This window comes from Macrosteles quadrilineatus, unplaced genomic scaffold (assembly GCF_028750875.1).
Source record: "Macrosteles quadrilineatus isolate MER2022 unplaced genomic scaffold, UCM_ALF_1.0 Scaffold_8__2_contigs__length_117827958, whole genome shotgun sequence".
In the NCBI taxonomy this organism is placed as follows: domain Eukaryota; kingdom Metazoa; phylum Arthropoda; class Insecta; order Hemiptera; family Cicadellidae; genus Macrosteles; species Macrosteles quadrilineatus.
The window spans coordinates 84,282,212-84,303,291 of NW_026542601.1; the positions used below are offsets into that span (position 1 = coordinate 84,282,212).

General features: G+C 32.8%; 1 protein-coding gene across 14 annotated transcripts in view; it reads right to left on the minus strand.

Annotated features, from left to right (window-relative positions):
• LOC129001748 (uncharacterized) overlaps positions 1 to 21,080 on the minus strand; it is a 55,659-nt gene that overhangs the window by 29,403 nt on the left and 5,176 nt on the right. For all 14 annotated transcript variants that reach the window (XR_008491489.1, XM_054429174.1, XM_054429175.1 and 11 more), the window contains exons 2-6: positions 15,471 to 15,566; positions 7,936 to 8,115; positions 5,172 to 5,375; positions 1,932 to 2,025; positions 1,374 to 1,482 (exon numbers count right to left, since the gene is read on the minus strand). Coding sequence is in view for 13 of the 14 variants with exons in the window: in XM_054429174.1 (XP_054285149.1) it covers positions 1,374 to 1,482; positions 1,932 to 2,025; positions 5,172 to 5,375; positions 7,936 to 8,115; positions 15,471 to 15,566 (683 nt within the window). In the remaining variant the exon portion in view is untranslated. The remainder of the gene's footprint in view (positions 1 to 1,373; positions 1,483 to 1,931; positions 2,026 to 5,171; positions 5,376 to 7,935; positions 8,116 to 15,470; positions 15,567 to 21,080) is intronic.

The following is a 21,080-nucleotide window of genomic DNA, read 5'->3' on the forward strand; positions in this document are numbered from 1 at the left end:
GGAAAATATATAAAAAAATTCAACATTCAATTACAGTTTTATCAACCTCTATGGAAACAGTTAAGTTTAAAACAAGGTATTTTCATTGACAAAAACACACTAGAAATAATGCCAATACTAGAATCAACCAGCATTTGAAAATTGTAAAAAAAAACCAATTAGTTGAAAAAATCTAGATAATTGGAATTATGATACATAAATAATTTAATAATTTTAACACAGTTACGTTTCAAGAAAGTTTCCCATAACAGAATGGGAATATGAAGGATATCAGTATTAAATCTATGACTATCTATTGGGGCCACTTGGAGATAATTGGGATGACCCCTGTGTCAATCAAGCTGATTTTGACAATCAATGGCACCTTCTCGGGTCAAAGCTTGGCCTTCACGTGATTGGTTGATGATCTCACAGCATCGGCATTCCTGATAAACCAACTATCCAACTACCTCTTTCATGAGATGTGAAACGCAGTTAGTCATGTAAACATGTTGGAATTGGTAGTGAATTGTAAATGACATTTTCAACTAACTGTTAGCATGTATCCAGAGAAGTAGTGTTTAAAGATGCTCCAAAGTTAAAAGAGTAAATGATCTTTTAACAACTAGAGTATCAAAGCTATGTTTGAGTTGTTTGGGACCTAAAACTCGCACTAAAGACTCTAGATTTGAATCATCATCATGTAATGAGAAGCTAACACCATACAATGTTAATAAAGCCCTGACGACCCACATCATTTTTAACTAAATGTAATTATAATCAACAAAGAAAGAAATGTTTACCAAAATATTTCTACTCTATATTTATCATACAATAACTTGTCTTGGATGAAAGATTTGGTAAGGGATGAAAAAGTATCACAACATTTCTTGACACAATGCGCTGAAAGTGGCTTTTTTAAACACATATTACAGAACATTTGGAGTGAAGATTGTACAGTTTTCTCACACGTTTATATTTTTTATGTTTACGCCTAGACGTTCTAACTCATAATCAATAAAAAACTACAAGAAACATTAGTGCACTAGATGTGGTAAATAACTCTTCAGAGGCTGTTTGAAATTTACAAAACTAACTAAGCCTCTTATGGCAGGCAAATCCAAGATGGTCGTTAGCTTCCATCAAACATAACCCCCCCCCCACCCCTCCCCCCTTTGAAAACAATTCAAAACTACAAAGAAAATTCCCAATCCTACAGTGTCCTAGATATTTAAATTATAATCACTTTAGTGGTTTAGTGTTTGAAAAAATATTTTTGGATGATAAATAACTCTTCAGCAGCTTTTTGAAACCATCCAAGATGGCTGCTAACTCAGGTTTCAAACACCATCGATTCCTACAAACCAACGGATCAATGACATTTCTATACTCACAACAAGAAGTGCTCATCCCAAACTGGGTTGTCAGTGTCCTTCTTGAGGGAAGTTTGGTTCTTCTGGGGAGGCTCGTCCAGCTCTACGATGCAGAAGGGTTCTTGAACTCCTAGGCACAGAAACGCAAAATATTTATTTTTTACGATATTCTACATAATAATCAAACTGCTTTAAATCGGAAATACCTGACAGCAGAAGTCAACCTATTTTACGCGTTCAAAAAAACTCATATCAGATGATGATAGCAATGTTTCCTGGATCACAGGAAATGACAAAACATTTACCGCAATCTTGAACTAATTTTGCTCATTGTGTCACTGTGATGAATACGACAAAAACACTACATTTCTGACTGAGAAAAAAGTGTTAATTTACGTGTCAAATTTCCATTCTTGTTTTGAACAAATCATCATATTTCATAATTTAACAAATTACCTATTAAACAAATTTTTTTTAATACATTCATCCTTAATTTCAAATACATTTTAGTGCTGTATTTAAATTTGGATACAGTATTTAGAATATTTTCACTTATCAAAGCTTTTCCTAGAAACATACCTCTTTTACATCCAAGTCCGACGGCTTTGACAACTTTAACTAGCAGTCGTTTGTCTGCAGTTGAGCTGGAGTTCATGGAATGAGAGGAATTTAACTGAAACACATAATAAAATATTGATGTAGTTGAGTTATGGTGCTATGAAGCACAGTTCGTACAGAAGAGTCTTGCTAATTGGAACCACCCGTTTGGGAGCAAAAGGTTAGTTTTTTGCAAGTTTTTGGAAACTTGACCAGGGAACCGAGGAAACTTGTAGAACTTGGGAACCGAGGATGAACTTGAGGGAAACGAGGAAACCGGGAATCATAAGTAGATTTTTATCACCAGGAAATAGTCTGTGAATGGTAAGTATGTTAGTTTTACATGAAATCAGTGGTTTTTGAACAATCACCAATAGCCTATGGCTGAGAGTTATTATATCATAACAGCATTCCCGTTGGATCTTTTTTTTACGTTTTGGGTCAATCCATATCAAGTGATCCAGAAATAAAATAATTGGTTGCTTGACCATTTTTAAAATAAATAATAATTTTATCCTAGATACCTCTATCAATTCTGGGTTCAAAAGTGATTTTAATTTTTTTTTATCTCTTTTGTTACTTCTACGGCGGCCATTTTTGTTTTGCGGAACACGCAAATTTTTGCTCATGTAAGGGTTTGCGTTAACTTGCACAACTCGGTAACCATGAACACTAGAGTGATGAAACAAAAAGCATTTTAATCTGGAAGAAACAGCCTAAATATTATGTTCAGTACATATTTATTGAAATGTGTATCAAAAACAGTTTTAAACCCATCTCAACATTTCATAAGAAAACGGAAAAATTTCAACTTTTGAAGGCATATTACCATTGGTACGAATAAAATCTCAGACTTGATTTTTTTTTTTTTTGTGTGTAGCAACTCAGTAGAACGGTTTGTATTTCAAATATCAACCATGAGACTTAATTCCTTTAAAAGTTATCATTTTTCAAAAACTGAAATTTTTTGAAAAATTCAAATTTTGAGTCTCAATATCTTTGTTGGGACAAAGTTTAAAAATCTGAAATTTTTACCAAAAACCCCTCTTATGGTTGTTACACTGCTGTATGAATTTCATCTTTGAGATTTACTTTTAAGCTAAGTTGCAGTATCATGAAAATCACAAAAAACCCATAAGCTCGGCCAACGTGGCTAATTTGTACTTTGGGTACAATTAAGTTAAAAATCTGTTTTGGATTTTTCAAATGTACATTAAGATAAGTTTACATTAAATAAAATAATTACCTACACCTATAAATTAATCTTTAAGCTACCTACAGTACTAGCCACGTTGGCCGAGCTTATGGGTTTTTTGTGATTTTCATGATACTGCAACTTAGCTTAAAAGTAAATCTCAAAGATGAAATTCATACAGCAGTATAACAACCATAAGAGGGGTTTTTGGTAAAAATTTCAGATTTAAAAACTTTGTCCCAACAAAGATATTGAGACTCAAAATTTGAATTTTTAAAAAAATTTCAGTTTTTGAAAAATGATAACTTTTAAAGGAATTAAGTCTCATGGTTGATATTTGAAATACAAACCGTTCTACTGAGTTGCTACAGACACAAAAAAATCAAGTCTGAGATTTTATTTGTACCAATGGTAATATGCCTTCAAAAGTTGAAATTTTTCCGTTTTCTTATGAAATGTTGAGATGGGTTTAAAACTGTTTTTGATACACATTTCAATAAATATGTACAGAACATAATATTTATGCTGTTTCATCCAGATTAAAATGCTTTTTGTTTCATCACTCTAGTGTTCATGGTTACCGAGTTGTGCAAGTTAACGCAAACCCTTACATGAGCAAAAATTTGCATGTTCCGCAAAACAAAAATGGTCGCCGTAGGAGTAACAAAATAGATAAAAAAATTTTAAAATCACTTTTGAACCCAGAATTGATAAAGGTATCTAGGATAAAAATATTATTTATTTTAAAAATGGTCAAGCAACCCCTGTTGGATCACTTGATATGGATAGACCCTTTTAGTATAGTAAAATATTGCTATAATGGGAGATGACAAAGGGTGTTTCAGCAATGACGGTAGACAGTCACAGATGTTTCTGTGATCACAGAAAACAATATTTTAGGAAATGATCACACGATCACGGAAATTGGTTACGGTGTTGTCGTGATCATATCAATGATCAACATAAAGCCATTTTCATGCAGTCTTGCTGAATTTTCACCTAATCAAAAAAATTTGGTAATCCAAAACCGGTCTGGTCCCAATCAGTTCAGATTAGTCGGGCTCTGGTGATTAATAAGCTACCGAGTTGAAACTTGACAACAATTGATATATAACATAATTAATGATGGAACTTAAAAGGCATCACAGAAAGTAGGCAAAAGTGTTTGTGCAATGACCCAGATAATTTTTCACAAGGGTCTACTATTCTTGAAATTTAATTTTTATCATTTAACAATATCTGTGAGGTAGATAGCCATGCGTGTCTCTTAGCAGCTTTATCTTATGAATCAATTTCTCTCATTGAAAATAAATAACTGCACAGTATAAGAGGGTAAACTTAATAAAAGGATAAAACCAGATGTTTCCGATGGAAAGAGCCTGAAGCACAGTGCAACATGACAATAGATGTTTGTGAGATTAAACTTACAAGGGTTGTTCGTAAATTAAGCTTAAACAAGCTCCCGTTGTTTAAACACTTTTACTTTACTTTCTTCTTTTTCTCCTTCCTAACACTTTTCACCATTAACTGGCAATGAATTTCAATAGTTGAGACAGAACATAGTTCATACTAAAGCAAGTTCGTCAATTTTCCCTCATATCCTTTATTTTTAGCCTGTAATTCTTCTTGTTCCCACATCACGTCAGGCTGGATCTGGATGACGTGGTGACATTATCACATAGATAATATCCATTGTTGATTGGCTGAATTTGAACTGAGGACCTCAGGGACTGAAGTTCCGTGCTCTAACAGTTGGCCAGCTCGCCTCCCGTTCACATTCTTATTGGTGACTTTGACAATACTAATCATCGTAAAGGGCTGGAAACTGGCTAAAATAGTAGTAGATAAAGCAAGGAAGACTTTGCTTGTGTCAGATTTGAACTAGGTTACTTTAGTTATGACTGGAGCCTACTGGAGACATTAATTCCCAAACCCTTCTAAGCCCCACCCCTCTTTTAGGCCCAACGCACAAATGTACTCTTAAGCACCATTTATTAAAGTGGCTTTATAGACGATATTTGACTCACCAGACTGTCGTAATGTACAGGCAGCTGGTGTGCGGGGGGAGGAACGTATCTGCTCAGTCTGGGACACGTCGGGTACTGACTCAGGTTAAAGTGTACTTCTGTGTTCCTCAAAGCTGTGGTCACAATCTCCGTAATCACTTCTTGCAGCTGGCTTTCGTCCATGTTGTTCTTGATGGACCCGACTTGCGCCAAGGATACTTTGATCTGAAAAGAGTATTTGCATTGTGAACTAGTATGTATCCAAAAATCTACACACAGAATTAAGATAAGAAACATAAAATTAGCTATGTATTTAACTACACCAAAGACCATCTATGCATTACTGCATTAGATGTGATTTTAGTATCACAATAAAAACTAGACATTTAAATAATAAGCATCAACATCAACCCTCAGTCGTTGGGCTGTCAATTAACGATGCTTTCTAACGAAATGGCGATATTAGATACCCTGTCTCAGGAGGTAGCCAGGGGGTAAAACAGACAATGACTGGGCCAACCCTAAATACTTTTAGTCACACTTCATAAAATACACCACGAATGAAAATGTAATTAAAAAAAATTTTTAATATGCAGTATGAAAATACTGTATTCTAAGTTATCATTGGATAAACAACTGTTTATGTTCATCGGCCGAACTTACATAATGAAAGCTCAGAGTAATAAAGTATTTATTCTGAGATGAAAGTAGCTAAAATATTTTTCCATTTCCATAACATAACGAATTAGTATTTTTTTTCAAATTATTCGCTACATTTCCACTATTAAAGACACGAAGGGTCGGTCCAACTGTTACCTGGCCTACCCTCAAGTTGTAGCCCAATCCACTTAACCTAGACAGGGTACAACAAGATCAGCATTTGGATTATTCACTTGCAAAAAACAAAAAAAATCCATTGTCGCCATAATATTCAAGATAAAAAGGGGGAAATGCAACCATTTAAATTTTAAAATGTTATGCAATACCTCATTTCATTAAATGAGTCTACAATTATCGCAGAAGACTGAGAATCATTAGCAACAGTGGAAATACTAATGATCAGAGAACAAATGGCACAAATAATCAAACAATGCAAAGTTTAATATTAGCATGTAGCCGGACAAGTGTAAACAAACCACTGTGCTCGTGTGATCTCTCTTGGTTGGCAACTCAACAATGGCGCTTGGCCAGTGAAACATTCCACTCGTGTGTTTTGGCTGCGTTTGATAAAACTTCAAATTTTTCTCGATGTTTACGCCAAACCCTGGTGAATTATTTGACCCCCTATCTTGTCTGTCAAATACCTTTAAAGCTAGGAATTGAATTGAAGCCATAAACTTGTATTGCTCAGTAATAAATTTAGAGTTAACATTGCATCATTAAAATCTTTTTTTGGAGGACTTTTCTTAATTATGGAACGGTTATGCAAAAATATAGGCGATAGGTAACAGCAAAAAAATATATAAATAAATTGTGAATTATAAAATAATATTTGATACAAAAAAACCCTAATTTAAATCCATAGTGAAGTTGTTCAAAGTAAATGTACTTTGGTAGCTTCCCAAGCGTTTTTCTTCTAAAAACTTAAGAGCTACAGTAATTTATAGCAACTAGTACGTCAGATTTGTTTTCTTTAAAAATGTGGTTGTCCTGTTTTTAGATTAACGGAAACGTAAAGTAAAAAAATCCTTGTGATCTTTGAGCATAACTTGGTAAATGTTTTCTCAAAACTATACAGTATACATAATTTTAACACGTTCGCTGCTGCAATAGTACGAAATTTTTCATTCACATGGACCAGCAACGCACATATGCGACGGCCGCTTTCCACCCATAGACTGCCATCGCATATTTGCGTTGGGGTTCTAATGTTAAATACTTATAATATGTCTTTGTAACGGTCTATTTGAAGGCACTGAATTCCCTGCAGTGGTCTACAGAGATGTCTGACGCACAACTGCGTCGCTTGGTCTGTGGATATGATGATTGGTGACGTCATATGATAGTTGGAAAAACTGGTCTTTACTTTTCTGCATCACTGTATGTATGTATACAGTATGTATGCTGCATTATCCTGTGTAGCTTTTATATTTGTTCAGTTATAAACTGTTCTTGAATAATTTGTTTTCGTTTTACTTACTTTCACCTCAAAACACAAAAAAATGAACTGTCGCATATATGCGACGTTTAGTCTATTTCAAGAAAACTATGATAATTTTCACTAGCCTATTGTCTTCGCTGTAGACCGGGCGTCGCACATATGCGACATTACAAAAGGTAATAAAAAATACAAAAACCCAAGAATAAATGATTTACACACACGATTGTAGCGTGTTACAATGTAAATGATCAATGTTTTAAAGGTTTTCGCCCGTGGTCTGTGTGTACTGTTATCCAAGTGACAGCCGGTCTATGTGTAAGATTCAAATTTATACCTCGGTCTGTGGTAATGACCACGGCGTCGCATATATGCGACGCTCAGTAGCGAATATGTTAATAGTTAGGCTATTGGAAGTTTTTTACAGAGAATCTCTATTGAGAATGTCAAATTTTTACAACCATCCTTGTCAATCGCAGGGAAGTTGCCTCTCAATCTGTCAAACTGCACAAGTGAACAAACTCCACTCCAGTTAATCTTTTTGTATGCAGGCGGATTTAAGAAATATAACGTCCAAAATCAGGGTATTTGATACTAGTTGGTCACTAAAAGTAGCTATCTAAGTGTAAGATCTTTTTCATAAGGTTGTTAGGAAAACTCCCAACAACATTAAGACGTAAAACTTACGTCAGGCCATCCGTCACATTTTACGTCGGTCAACAACTTCTCAGTGACACAGAAGATGGAAAGGCGAGCTCGGAAACGGTTGACGTTGACTCGATAATGCGACACTTCCACTTTCTCGCCTTTCTGTCTGAACACCTTGAGTTGAAGAGCCGGAGTAGCTTCACAATCGCAAGTGATGGTCTGCAACAACCATTGTAAACTTTAGAAAGCTTACACAGCAAAGGATAGAGACATTTGGTCATTGACAACCCAGCAAAAAGCTTTAAAACATGCAAGAGTTTTATTGGTTAGCCAGTCATTTTTTATTTTATGTATGTTTTTGGTGGGGTACATCGAACATGGAGATTTTTACTTTTATATTTTTAGGTTAGAAGGAGTACTTAGAGCTTAAATTTAACTCTAAAATACCTGGTTACATAATTATAAGTTATCTGATTGCATGATATGGTTGGACTTTTTTTCTGGCTGTCCACAGCAGTGGTATTTTTACTGGAGGAATTAAAGGAGGAAGAACTTAAACGCTTTTAGGGAAAACGGTAAAAACCTTTGTTGTAGGTGTGGGAATCGAACCCCTACCTTCCAAACCAAAGTCCAAGACATTTTTTTTGCCCTTTGCTAGGCACGAGCCCGGGATTGTTTTTCACATTACTTCAAGCTAGACCTAGGGGTTGTGGCATTTCACTTAGATAAAATCCATTGGTGATTGGGCGGGATTTGAACCCAGGACCTCAGGGACCAAAGTCCCATGCTCTAACCACTAGACCAGCTCGCTCCCCCAAAAGCTTGATAGGTGTGACTGAACATTTTTTTTTCGTCCTAGGACGCTAGGCACGAGCCCGTAGTTTTTTTTTTCAAATTACTTCAGGCTAGATGTAGAGGTTACGGCATTATCACTTAGCTAAATCCATTGGTGATTTGGCGGGATTTGAACCCAGGACCTCAGGGACCGAAGTCCCATGCTCTAACCACTAGACCAGCTCGCTCCCCCAGAAGTCTTGATAGGTGTGACTGAACAATAGAGATTGTGAAACTAATAGGGGACGTCATTAACACAATCTTCCACGATAACCCACCCCAGACTAACTACCAGGATAGCAATGCCACAAAAATGTATCCAAACAACCATGAGTCTTGGTAAAAAACACTAAAAAATAATATTCACAAGATAACTGCATCAGATGTGGACAAAAAAATCAAATTTACTATAGTAAAGAAAATTAAAGAAATTAATCAAGAGAGTAAATAGAAATGTTGAAATTTTTTTTTAAACTGGAGATCTAGTAGGCTAGTTTAGTAAACCAACTAACCTTAAAAGTCTATTACTGTAATTCTATAGAAAAAACCTAAATCCTTCATGATTTTCAAAGAAAATCGGTACTCAACATTTTAAACACTCTAAGAGTTGCATCGACCCCCATATAATTATTATTAACAATTTTACAATTTTTTTTTTAAATTGTATTAACAATTTTAAATCATAATAAAGAAGAAACTCAGATTTTCATGAGCTGTAGGAACAATCAATATTGCTCCTCAATAATGCAAAGAACAAAGTTGATAGATAATTTTTTAAATATTGTTCCCTTAGTAGGCCTACTTTCTATTTGAGTATTGATAAGCTTATTTGCTGACTGATAACCTAATTTGAACTAGAAACTGTAATTTTTGAAAGTACAACAAAACTTTGTACTTTGTAGCATAGTCAGAACCTTTGACCGTACCTTTGTAAAAGGTGCAAATATAAATTTGTTATAAGTTTTTTTATTGATCCTAAAAGTATAGAAAAAAATTAAATTGAGGGAACTGAATTAAAACTAAAAAGCTTTGACAAAAAAATGTGCAGGGCAGAAGCGGAAAAAATTTTAAATTAAAATGCACTAATATTTAAGGTTTGGGACGGCACAATGCGACCAAGAAGAGAATTTGAGTAATTTATGTAGCTAAACTATGCAACACACAAACAAAACAAACAATATTAAAATAAGCAAAAGGAACCTCTACAGCTATCATTTTATCATATATTTTATTATATATCAAAACGAGTGCCTGTTTGTCATGTGCGGAACACACATTGTTGTTGTTTGTTGTTGTTGCCTTAGCGGTAGCAAAAATCTAATATTGGCATTTGACACTATTTTATTCAAACAACAAAAATTACTAGATTAATTAAAAACAAACAAAATACAACAATAGCTTGCCAACAACCCCCTGTCTACTCAGCTACAAGTCATTTGACGAATTAAATCGCATCAAGTAGTTACTAAAAAAAATCAACTCTTGTCATACATGTTAAAAGATCTATATTTATCTGGGGAGTGTACATTGTTATGCAATGTTACTTGTTCCTAGTTTATCACGAAGGTCACAGTTGACCTCATGGAGCATTCACTGACCCAGTGAAAGTGAGCACAGAAATATCCATGATATCAGTTGTGACTCAGTCTGCTTGTAAATATCTACCAAGATGCTGATTGTCAGTCTCATAAGCTGTGAGAAGCAACATCACTGAGATGTCTCACAAGCTTTGAGAAGCAAAACGCAGCAAACAGTTGATGTCATTAGTAATGTCATCAACAGAAATGGTTAAGGCAAAAAAAATGCAATAAAAATACATGTACGTGTCAAAATTCAAATTAAAAAAATTCAGTGATCTCAATGATATATTTGACAGTAAATCATGCCAAAACCGTCCAGTTTCTCTCAGTAAGGTTTTACTTGGTATCAAAATACTACTTGTATATAATTTCATCATTACTGAGACAGGGACACGGTGTGTATTCTAATCCAAGTATGAGTGAAGGATGAGTGTAGAATGGAGTGAGATGCATTGTGAAGCTTTTTGTTACTAAGATCAGCTGTTTACTACAAGCCCAATGATAAGGTCAGCTGAGCCCAATTTCAAACCATCAAAAACCTGCTGAATTACCTCAGGAACAAACTGGCGAGTTTTGACCTGATTTACTAAGCAAGCACAATAACCACTCAGCAACCTATCTAACTTAGACATAATTTCTGAATTGAATTGTTTTTAACACAACCAACTAGTGCAATGTTGATTAAAAGTCAGTAAAAATATTTTGCACACCTATCATAACATTTTTAATTTTAGTCGATAAAAATTTTCTTACACACCTCTTGATATCATAAATACTTAAATTAATACAAGTTCTGAATGAACTGTAAAGTTATTTTAAGACTTTAACAGAAACTTCTTCTTGTGGTAAGAGGAAAAGAGTTCCACGTAAACAACACGTTAACACTTTGGGAAACGCAAAATATTATTGTAGGTCAGCCAGATTAGAGCCAGGTTTGTTTCCCAGCAAACCAGAAGTGTAAATAAAAACAAGAAAGTAACACATTCATGGCATCCAAACATACTTTAAATAAACAAACAAGCACCTGTGCAAGTTGCAGCTTTCTGAACGTAATTCTAGCTTGTAGCCAATTTTCATTCTTTTGACTTGAAACTTGAAACATAGCTCAAAAATGGATGACAATGCAATATTATATCATTTAATTTTCATATTCCCCTTGGGCTACGCCCCATGGGCTTGTTTTTAATAGCTCGCTTTCCTACAAATGTTGATATCAATTTTAAACGAAGTCCCCGATGAGCTAGAGACTTGAAACATGAAACGTAGCTCAAAAATGGATGACAATGCAATATTATATCATTTAATTTTCATATTTCCCTTGGGCTTCGCCCCATGGGCTTGTTTTTATTAACTCGCTTTCTTGCAAATTTTGATACTTCCCGATGAGCTAGAGACTTGAAACTTGAAACAAAGCTCACAAATGGATGACAATGCAATATTATATCATTTAATTTTCATATTTTCCTTGGGCTACGCCCCATGGGCTTATTTTTAAAGCTTGCTTTCCTACAAATTTTGATGTCAATTTCAAACGAAGTTCCCGATGAGCTAGAGACTTGAAATTTGAAACATAGCTCACAAATGGATGACAATGCAATATTATATCATTTAATTTTCATATTTCCCTTGGTCTACGCCCCATGGGCTTCCAAATTTTCCATGTTTACATTTTGAAAGAATGTAAATAAATCAATTAATTTAAGTCAGCTGTAAATACTTAAATTTGACAGTTCGAAGAGCAGAGGTTAAGAAGTGCAGGATATGCTCCCAAAAGATTCTCTATACAGACAAACATTTCAAAATAAAGATAAACAATCAGATTGCAGATATAAAGGTGTTTGTTAATAATGTCAATTGTTATTTATTTAGTATTCTATAAAGTAAACAATAAATTAAATATATATTCAATCTAATACATAATTACATAAAAGAAACTCAAATAAACCTTAGATTTCTCTGTCTTAATCTGATATAGATGCTTGAAATAGATTTAACATCTACACACATTAAAAACTAAAAAGTAGAAAATAATTTATAAATAAAAACTTTTTTAAAACAAAACGTTTTTAAACACACTAAAAAGTAGAAAATATTTTATAAATATGTGGAGAGTAAAAATACTTGTAAGATTTAAAACGAAAAATGTGGGGTGCATGCAATTGATAATGATACATTAGATCAATGGGTGAAGGTAGTTGTAAGTTATCTATTGGATGCACCCCACATTTTTTATTTTAAATCTTACAAGTATTTATACTCTCCACATAGGTATTTATAAATTATTTTCTACTTTTTAGTGCGTTTAAAAACGTTTTGTTTTAAACAAATTATTTGTTTATAAATTATTTCAGGTAGAGGGGACAAACCGGTATCTTGTTCAAGGGTTTGGAGGAAAACACTCTCAATCATAATCAAAATCGAAGAGCAGAAACTATCTTCAAAAAACGTTTACAACATATGTAGCCAGTGGTGCTAAGGGCATTTTTATTGACTGCTTCTCCCTAAATCCAAACCATTCCCCCCTCCCATTTTTGACTCTATGTCATGAAAAAACACATGCTTAAAATTACACATGATTTAAAATTATTTAAATCAACTGCTGTTTTTAAATAAGTGTTTTAAATGTGAACTTAGTTACCGGTTTGTGTTTTTAACTAATTAAATTTAAATACTCTTTGAATATTTATTTATAAACTATAAATTGCATGTCCGTACAAAATTGACTTTTGTTTCGTACATTATTATAATTTTTATCACTGAGGTATTTTTACATTAACTTATTACATTTTTGGTAGAGGGAGTGGGATGTTGCCAATTTGTATAATTTTTCCTTTTCTCAATGTTGCCCAAAAACGCAAGTTTACATTTGAACACTGTGTTTCACAATGATACCAGTCATTCCATTGTTGAAATGGCAAGGTGAACTGCGCGGGAGGTTAAGGTACAGACGACTGGTGAGAGGAGCGGAAGATGAAAATAACCACCAGCTGAGAGTGAGAATAAGAAGAACATCTCCCTGTGGGTCATGCCAAGCTTCTGGGTCCAATAAACTGTGAGAATTAATTTCAGAATAACCAACTACATATGATGTTACAAATGCTATTTTTAACAGGAACTTCAACTACCATTTCCTGTTTTTTAAATCTGTTTTGTTAATTTAATAAAAAAAATAATAATTTGGCAGTAATTTTTGCTATTTTTGTCCAAATTGAAACGAAAGTACCCCCACTGCAGCAAACCTGCAGACTACGAAAATTTCCATTCGCCTGATTGGATTTTCTTTCAATTAAATCTATTTAAATAACATTAGGTTTAACTAGTACCTAGGTTTCCTAGTAGGCCTACAGGGAGGGTAAAAATAAGTGTTTTTTTGTAATATATTAATATCTTACTATAAAATGAATAAATTTGCCAAGTTTGATCGAAATATATCCATGAACAAACAAACTATATCATGTTTTTAGGGTAAAAAATTAGAAAAACCAATTTATACCCCATCAAACCCCCAATAAAAACTGTGTTCCCAAGGTCTATCATGCTGGTTCGCGAACTCAGACAAGAGTATCTTCTAGGGACATCAAAATGAAAAAGTGTAGTGGTCCCGGGTCTAGATCTTACTGTGCTGGTAGTGTGTTCACAATAATATGGTTTCCGTTAACACAATAGTGTTTTTTTAACTTTACTTGCAACAATAGAAAACAGTGTTAAGAGCGATAAAAATGTTGTGTTATATTTCAGAAAACGTATAGTGTTTGATACTTTAGCATTTTTAAATTCTATTGATACAAAATTTACAAAACATTTTGTCAAAACGCAAACAGTCAATATATAATATTTATCATATAATATTATAGACAATAGTCAATAATATATATTCATATAATCTTATTATGTAATTATGTGATAAATGATATTGTAAGTTTTTAGAGAATTACCTCATGAATAAGTAGTACTTTCGTGGTAGTAAGATCCGTCAATTACGCTCTATTCGGTAGATGGATAGATTGCAGTAAATTTATGTTGAACAACATAAACACAAGGCCAGAAATTAAAATGCATATTGTCAAAATATTTATTAGGCCTATTGACAAATGAAAGTCATAATTTTACTTTTTCCCCTAATAAAGTATGGTTATCGGGCACACTTTTGAGTTAAAGTTTTGGGTGAAAATACCCTCTGAACCCAAAAAGAAATTTTCAAAGTCATATCTGTGTGTGTCTGTGTGTGTTTGTGAGCAGAGCTACAGTCTACACCTGTGGTCTGATTTTGACGTAATTTGGTATGTGTGTACTAATCCATAGTATCTCCAGGCGTTTTTTTTTCATTTTTATTTTTAATGGTGATTTTTCCATAAAACCCTCTAGAATAAAATCTTATTTACAAAAATGGCTTGAAAAATTTTGATTCAAATTTAGTATGTCATGGTGTTTTAGGCAAATAATATTCAACTTCAAACAATCTTTTTACAAATCACAAATATTTTTTTTTCGCAATAAGAAGTTTAAGAAAATATTTAAATTACATTTGACATTTTTTTACAGTTAGGTACATTTATACATGCACATATTTGTCCAGGCTATTTATAATCAAAGACGATTATCGTTATAATAATTACTTTCTAGTCTCTTACAGGATTCAAGACTGTAAGTACCCACGGTATAATCGTTTACCAACTGTACCTTTTAGCCACACAATCAATTTATTTTCCTATGTTTACAATATGTTTACCAGAGACTAACTGGCTGGGGAGAGAATCAGTCAGAAAACTGGCAAACACACAACAGTGAAACTTGGCGGACGGCCCGTCACATAGCTCTGCAGCCGTTACGTTTCTATCTTTGTTGATGCATGTAACAATGCAGGTGCAATGGATTAAAACTTAAACCTCCAATTCAGCCATTTCTGTTACAAAAATCCCAAGTGAACTCCTACCGTACTGTACCAAAATAGCTATATTTGATAGTTATCTTTTTGAGGTTATCTAAAGATTTTGTTTCCTACTTTCTGTCAAGCCAAAGTCATTGAAAAGGTTTAAAAAACCAAACTCTTCCCCCAGAACAAAAACCTATACTAATGGAATATTAGTAAAACTGTATTAAATATACTAGGATAGTGTAAATTAGCACTGGTACATCAATAAAAATAAAAAGTCGACTTACGACATCGTCGTTGGAAGCACATTCGCAGAACATGTTGCTCAAGACGGGAGTTTGCGTTTCGCCCAGCACTCGCACAAACTCCACTCCGACTCCATGCTGAAAATATGCACAAAATATAACTTACAGTACAGTTTTCTTACTTCTTTAGGAAGTGAAAAAAAATTTATAAAAAATGTAATATGTTTTAAACACCAGTTCACAATTTTGACACTACATAAACTGATAAACATCATTAAGTTGCAAGAGAAATATAATCTTGTGAGTGCTCCAAAATGAACGTATTGGGGTTTTAATATTAGTTGTATAAAACTGTTATGAATTCAAGACACATCAAACATCAGATGAACTCAAGAGTTTATCCTAAGAGCTTATTGTTGCTCAAAAGCGAGCATAATTCATCAAACTGACACTCTTTATGATGTGAATGACCTTAGGTGAGACCTTCAAACATTGACCAGTCTCTGCAGGTATTTTTGCTATAACAGCTAATTCAATCACAGTTTCTTGATTCAGGAGGGCCAGTAGGGTAATTTCATACAAACAATTATTTACGAACCTCAAAGGTAAAGTTAATAGGATTAGCATCACTATTTACTTATGCCATAAAAACAAGTTTTGTTTTATAAGGTCCACCATGAAAAATCAAGCAATGGGATGCAGACATGATCAAACGATTAAGATATTTGTAATGCAGCAATCCTAAATTAGAAACTAAACCTTTCAAGTTTTCTTTTTGGTTCATTAGTTGTTAGATTTATAACTAAAATTTGAGTTTGTAATGAAGAGTCTTCATCGGTGGCGCGACCTTGAAAATAGTCCCATAAGAATAATGTTAAACTTGTGACCGCTTATCGCCTTCCCAGGTTGTCATAAAAATATAATTTTGGTGTCAAATTAAAGTCAGGGGCTATGACTGTTATCTAGGGAAATGCCTTTTTTTCAAACAAACTCTATTTTTTTAAATAACAATTAGGTATAAACTTAGCAAAAAGTGTTTAGTTTATAATTTGTTTACAGAAAATTAAGAGTTTATTTCAAAAATATAAAAAGGCATTTCCCTAGACAATAGTCATAGGCCCTACCTTTAATTTGGCAACAAAATTATATTTTTATGACGACCTGGGAAGGCGTTATGCGGTCACAAGTTTAACATTATGGGACTATCTTCAAGGTCGCGCCACGATTATTTTATATAGGGTTGTAATACTACAAGCTATCCTATTTAAAATAGGACAAAATAGTATTCAATTCACAAAAATGAAGAGTATTTTTTAGTCTTGGTACAACAAGGTTTCCAAGTGACCTCCACCTACTGATAAGAGTTGCCATGACTCAGCAGTTTAGTATACTGATGATTACAGGGAACTGGTTTTATAACCTTGTTCAACCTTCCATCTCAAAAGGCCGGATCCTACTTAGCAAGCTTAATTTGGTTCTCCCGTTCTCCAAAACATCCTACTTTTGCAATCTGGGTTTTAGCAATCTAAAGTTAGTTGAGTTATTGAATATCACAAGAATCGTCTTCATACTTTAACTACTGTAGTAATATAGGAACATCATTGATCAACATTTTTTTTTCAAATAGTGAAATGGTTAGAGCATATTATTGTAATATGTATAGCCTACACAAAAAACCTATGTAAGACAATAAATAACTGTCACCGATAAGACTAAAAGCTATTCTAAAAAAATTATTATACAACCTTGAATTTCTATAAAACCTTTTCTACCTTAAAGTTGATTGAAAATAATGTGAAAGATAAAAACAAACCTTTGGAAAAGGGATCATGAACTAAAATAAGTTAAGATTTAAAATAGACACATTTTAATGTTGAAATGTATGTAAAATTTAATAAGTTAGAAGTTACAGTTTTGATTTCAGTTAGTGAATCTTTCCTTCAGAATAGGATTACAGTAAGATACCTACAGTTATGACTGTTGGATTTAATTAATTTGCGAAGCGAGAGAAAGTTAAACTGGTGAAAAGTTTAAATTAATTTCCAGGTGAAAGTTCATGACCAAGACATAAAAGACTTTACCTATTTTGAAGAGTATGAAACAGTTTTTCAACAGGAGTTTGGTTGGGTTCAAAAATTGTAGAAGCTTTATTAAAATATTAGTACCTATAGGCTATATTCATGTTTTTCAATGGAAAAAATACCAAAAAACTTAAAATCCATCAAATTTTATTGAAAAAAAAGCAAGGGTTACACACCAATGATCAGAACACTACCATTTTGTTCAATCAATATCATCGCCTTAGAATAAATAATTTAATAGGCTAAATGTTTATAAAGTCTTCTATGCAATTAAAATTTAATTCAGCTACAAGCATAAAATGAAGAGACACAGACAATAAATTATTTACAAGTTGCCACAGCCACACCAATATAATTTCGCTACATTTTAGTTTGATTTTGACTGACTTGTATAACTTGGCAGTTATACTACCTCTTGGATTATTTTTTCTTCATATGAAAAATAAAAGTTTTATCACAACTATTATTTATACTCATACAATGTTTAACGGTAATAAGATGGAAAGTTTAGTAATGTGTAAAGGGAAAAGAAAATGCAGAAAAACAAGGAGCATCCGTTCTACATTTTGTTTTAATTAATTGGACTTTGTTTGAAATAGGCGCGCCTACAGTAAACTTAAAATCAACCAAAATTGAAAATAACTGGTTTAACCACATAACCAAGGTATAATGAGCATTTTAATAAGAACAGTAACTTACAGAAAAATAAAATTAGTTGTAAAACATACTGTGAGTAAGATGATTAAGTTTTTTTATTAGCATTTTTCCCATACAGGGAACAAGATATTACCATTGACTATATATTAGGTATATATAGTCAATGATATTACCATAAGTATCACAATATTAAGACCTATACCCAGGACCGATTTCATTGGTTGTTGTCCAAAGAGAACAAAAAAAAAATCACCCGTCCAAATTTATATATATATCCGATGCCTATAGTAAAAACTATACGATTTGAATGAAATGTTGTACAAACGTGTGAACCTACGTTTGTTTGTAAGAAATTCACAAACCAGCATGATCAGACAATGGGAACGGGGTTGTATGGGAGGGGGGTTATGGGGTACAAATTGGGTTTTCCCAACTTTTATCTCCAAAACATAACATTTTACAGTTTCTTTCCAAACTATTTGTTAGAGCTTAAAAACAAATAATTCTGAAAATTTTTCCATTGTTGTATGCCTAACGGTTAGGCCTACAGAGAAAATTAAAAAAAGTGTAAATTAAAATTTCCATGTTATTTTTATGGAGAATAAATAAACTATTCTAATTTGCTTTTTTATGGATATATTTTGATCAAATTTGGTAAATTTGTTTATTGAATACTAAGCTATCAACATTTCAATCAAACTACACTTTACCTTCACTCTAGCAGCAAACCTAAGCACTCATTACAGTCAACTAATGTTATTTAAATGGGATATTAAATCTGAAAATTGTATTAAAGAATATTTTAGTATAAATACAGCTAAGTACTGTAAATGAAAATCTGTGCTTAGTCTGCAAGTTTGCTGTGGCAGCGGGTGCTTTATTATTGTTACTGAATAATGTTACTAATTAGGTAGGTAGCATCTTACATCTCGACATTTTGAAATCATAAAACACAACAATTTAAAGAATTTTCATAAATTTTCAATCTCTTTTACAAAATTATTTAAGAAAACATTATGTCTTACTTCAATCTTTCTCTTGACTAACTGATACGAAGTTTATTCATATAAAAATGATGTGAAGATATAATCTTAAAAAAAAAACTAACTTTTCGACTAATAATGAAACATTCATTAGGTATCCATATGTTCATGGAACTCACAGTATGATGTGTCAACATGAATAAAATGTTGACTAAACCTTACAAAAATATACTCCAAAGTCTACTGGTATTGCAATTGACCCAATTCAGTTTGAATAATACTTATTACGAAACTAAGTTAGTGTCTTCAGTAATACCACAAAAATAGATGTTGGTAATCATCTTTGGTCACCACTTATCATGCCCAGTAAGAGATTTACGGTATTAAATTTGTTGATGACAGTATTAACCTTGTAACAGACATTTAAACAGTTTAATGAGTATGCATGACTTAACTTAATGCCTCTAAGGCGACATTCTCTTGTAACCTTACTGCGCCTACCTACAGGAGGATTATTCAGACTGTGCCAGAGATATATTCATTAAAATATAAATAGTATATAAATAAAAAATAAACTGAGAGCAAACTGACACATAGGTACTTTCTACCATTAAAAATTGCAATTAGGTACCTAACTTACTTTTGAACAGCAACTTTTATGGAATTGGGTTTGTATCGTTTTCTTTAGAGGTAAAAGGGCAACACTAAATTTTAATTAAAATCAATCAAGCTGTTTTTGTAAAAATCATATTTTTCCATTATCGGATGATTTACAAAAAACCCATTAAAATTCAAAATAAATAAGAATGCCTTGCTCGATATACCATAGAGTAGTTTACCCACATAACAGATCTCATCAAAATCGGACCATAGGTCTTTATTTTAAATCTTAATACCATGTCCACCCATACACACACCTAGGGTAATTATAATTTTAACACTAGAAAGATGTAGCAAAATATGGGTGGATTTAGTAACTGAGATAAAATTATTCTTTAAGCGTGAATATTGCTCAACATACTACCGTAAACAGGTTTGTTGGTTGTGTGAGTAAGCATGTTTGATCAGGTGTGAAGAACAACAGCTAAGATGTTTGACAAGCGAAGAGAAAATATTACGACAATTAAGACATATAAGTTTGACAACCATGGAAAACGCACATCAAAAGCTCAGTAACTTATGAAGTCTAGAACCGATTTCTATGCCTTTAATAGCTCACAATCTCCCTTTATAACTGGGGTTGAAAAAATCTGGAAATCCTTCATTCAAAAGTTGTCAAAAAAATAAAAAATAGAGAAAATTTTCATTTGAAAAGACGTAGAGCGATGAAACTCTGGGATCACATGCTCAATGTTAGTGACATTAGCCTGCAGTAATCTTACCCTAAAGATTTTTCTGAAAGGAGAATTTTTTTGTTCTCCTGTACGTAAGAAGTCTCAATTGTCATATGTGTTATAGGTAACTTAGTCAAATTAACCCTACATGGATGTCTTTGTTTTAAAAAACACAAAAGGCTGCCTAACAAAACCCCATTTGGTTAAGAAATTATTCAATTATAAAAATATAAACTAGTGTATTAATATATACACTGTGTATATTTTGATATAAATGAGTGTCTTATTGCAATTATTTTAAAACTAGTAAAAAACCCATTTTTTTACCCAAGCTAAATTAGAATTTATTCAAATTTGAAAATTATTTCTTATGCTAGGCCTATATTATTAATTTAAACTAGATTCCAAGAACTAGGCTACAGTACATTTTATCCGAACAACTTAATAACAGTTGAAGTTTAGCAATGGTGGAAAGTTTAGAAAAAGCCAAAGTAGCATTTATAAAAAAACTTATGGCATTTTTATCAATTAACAATTAAAAACCTAAAAGGTCTGTATGCCGATGCTAACAGGCCTGTTTGTGACGATGAATTTTTG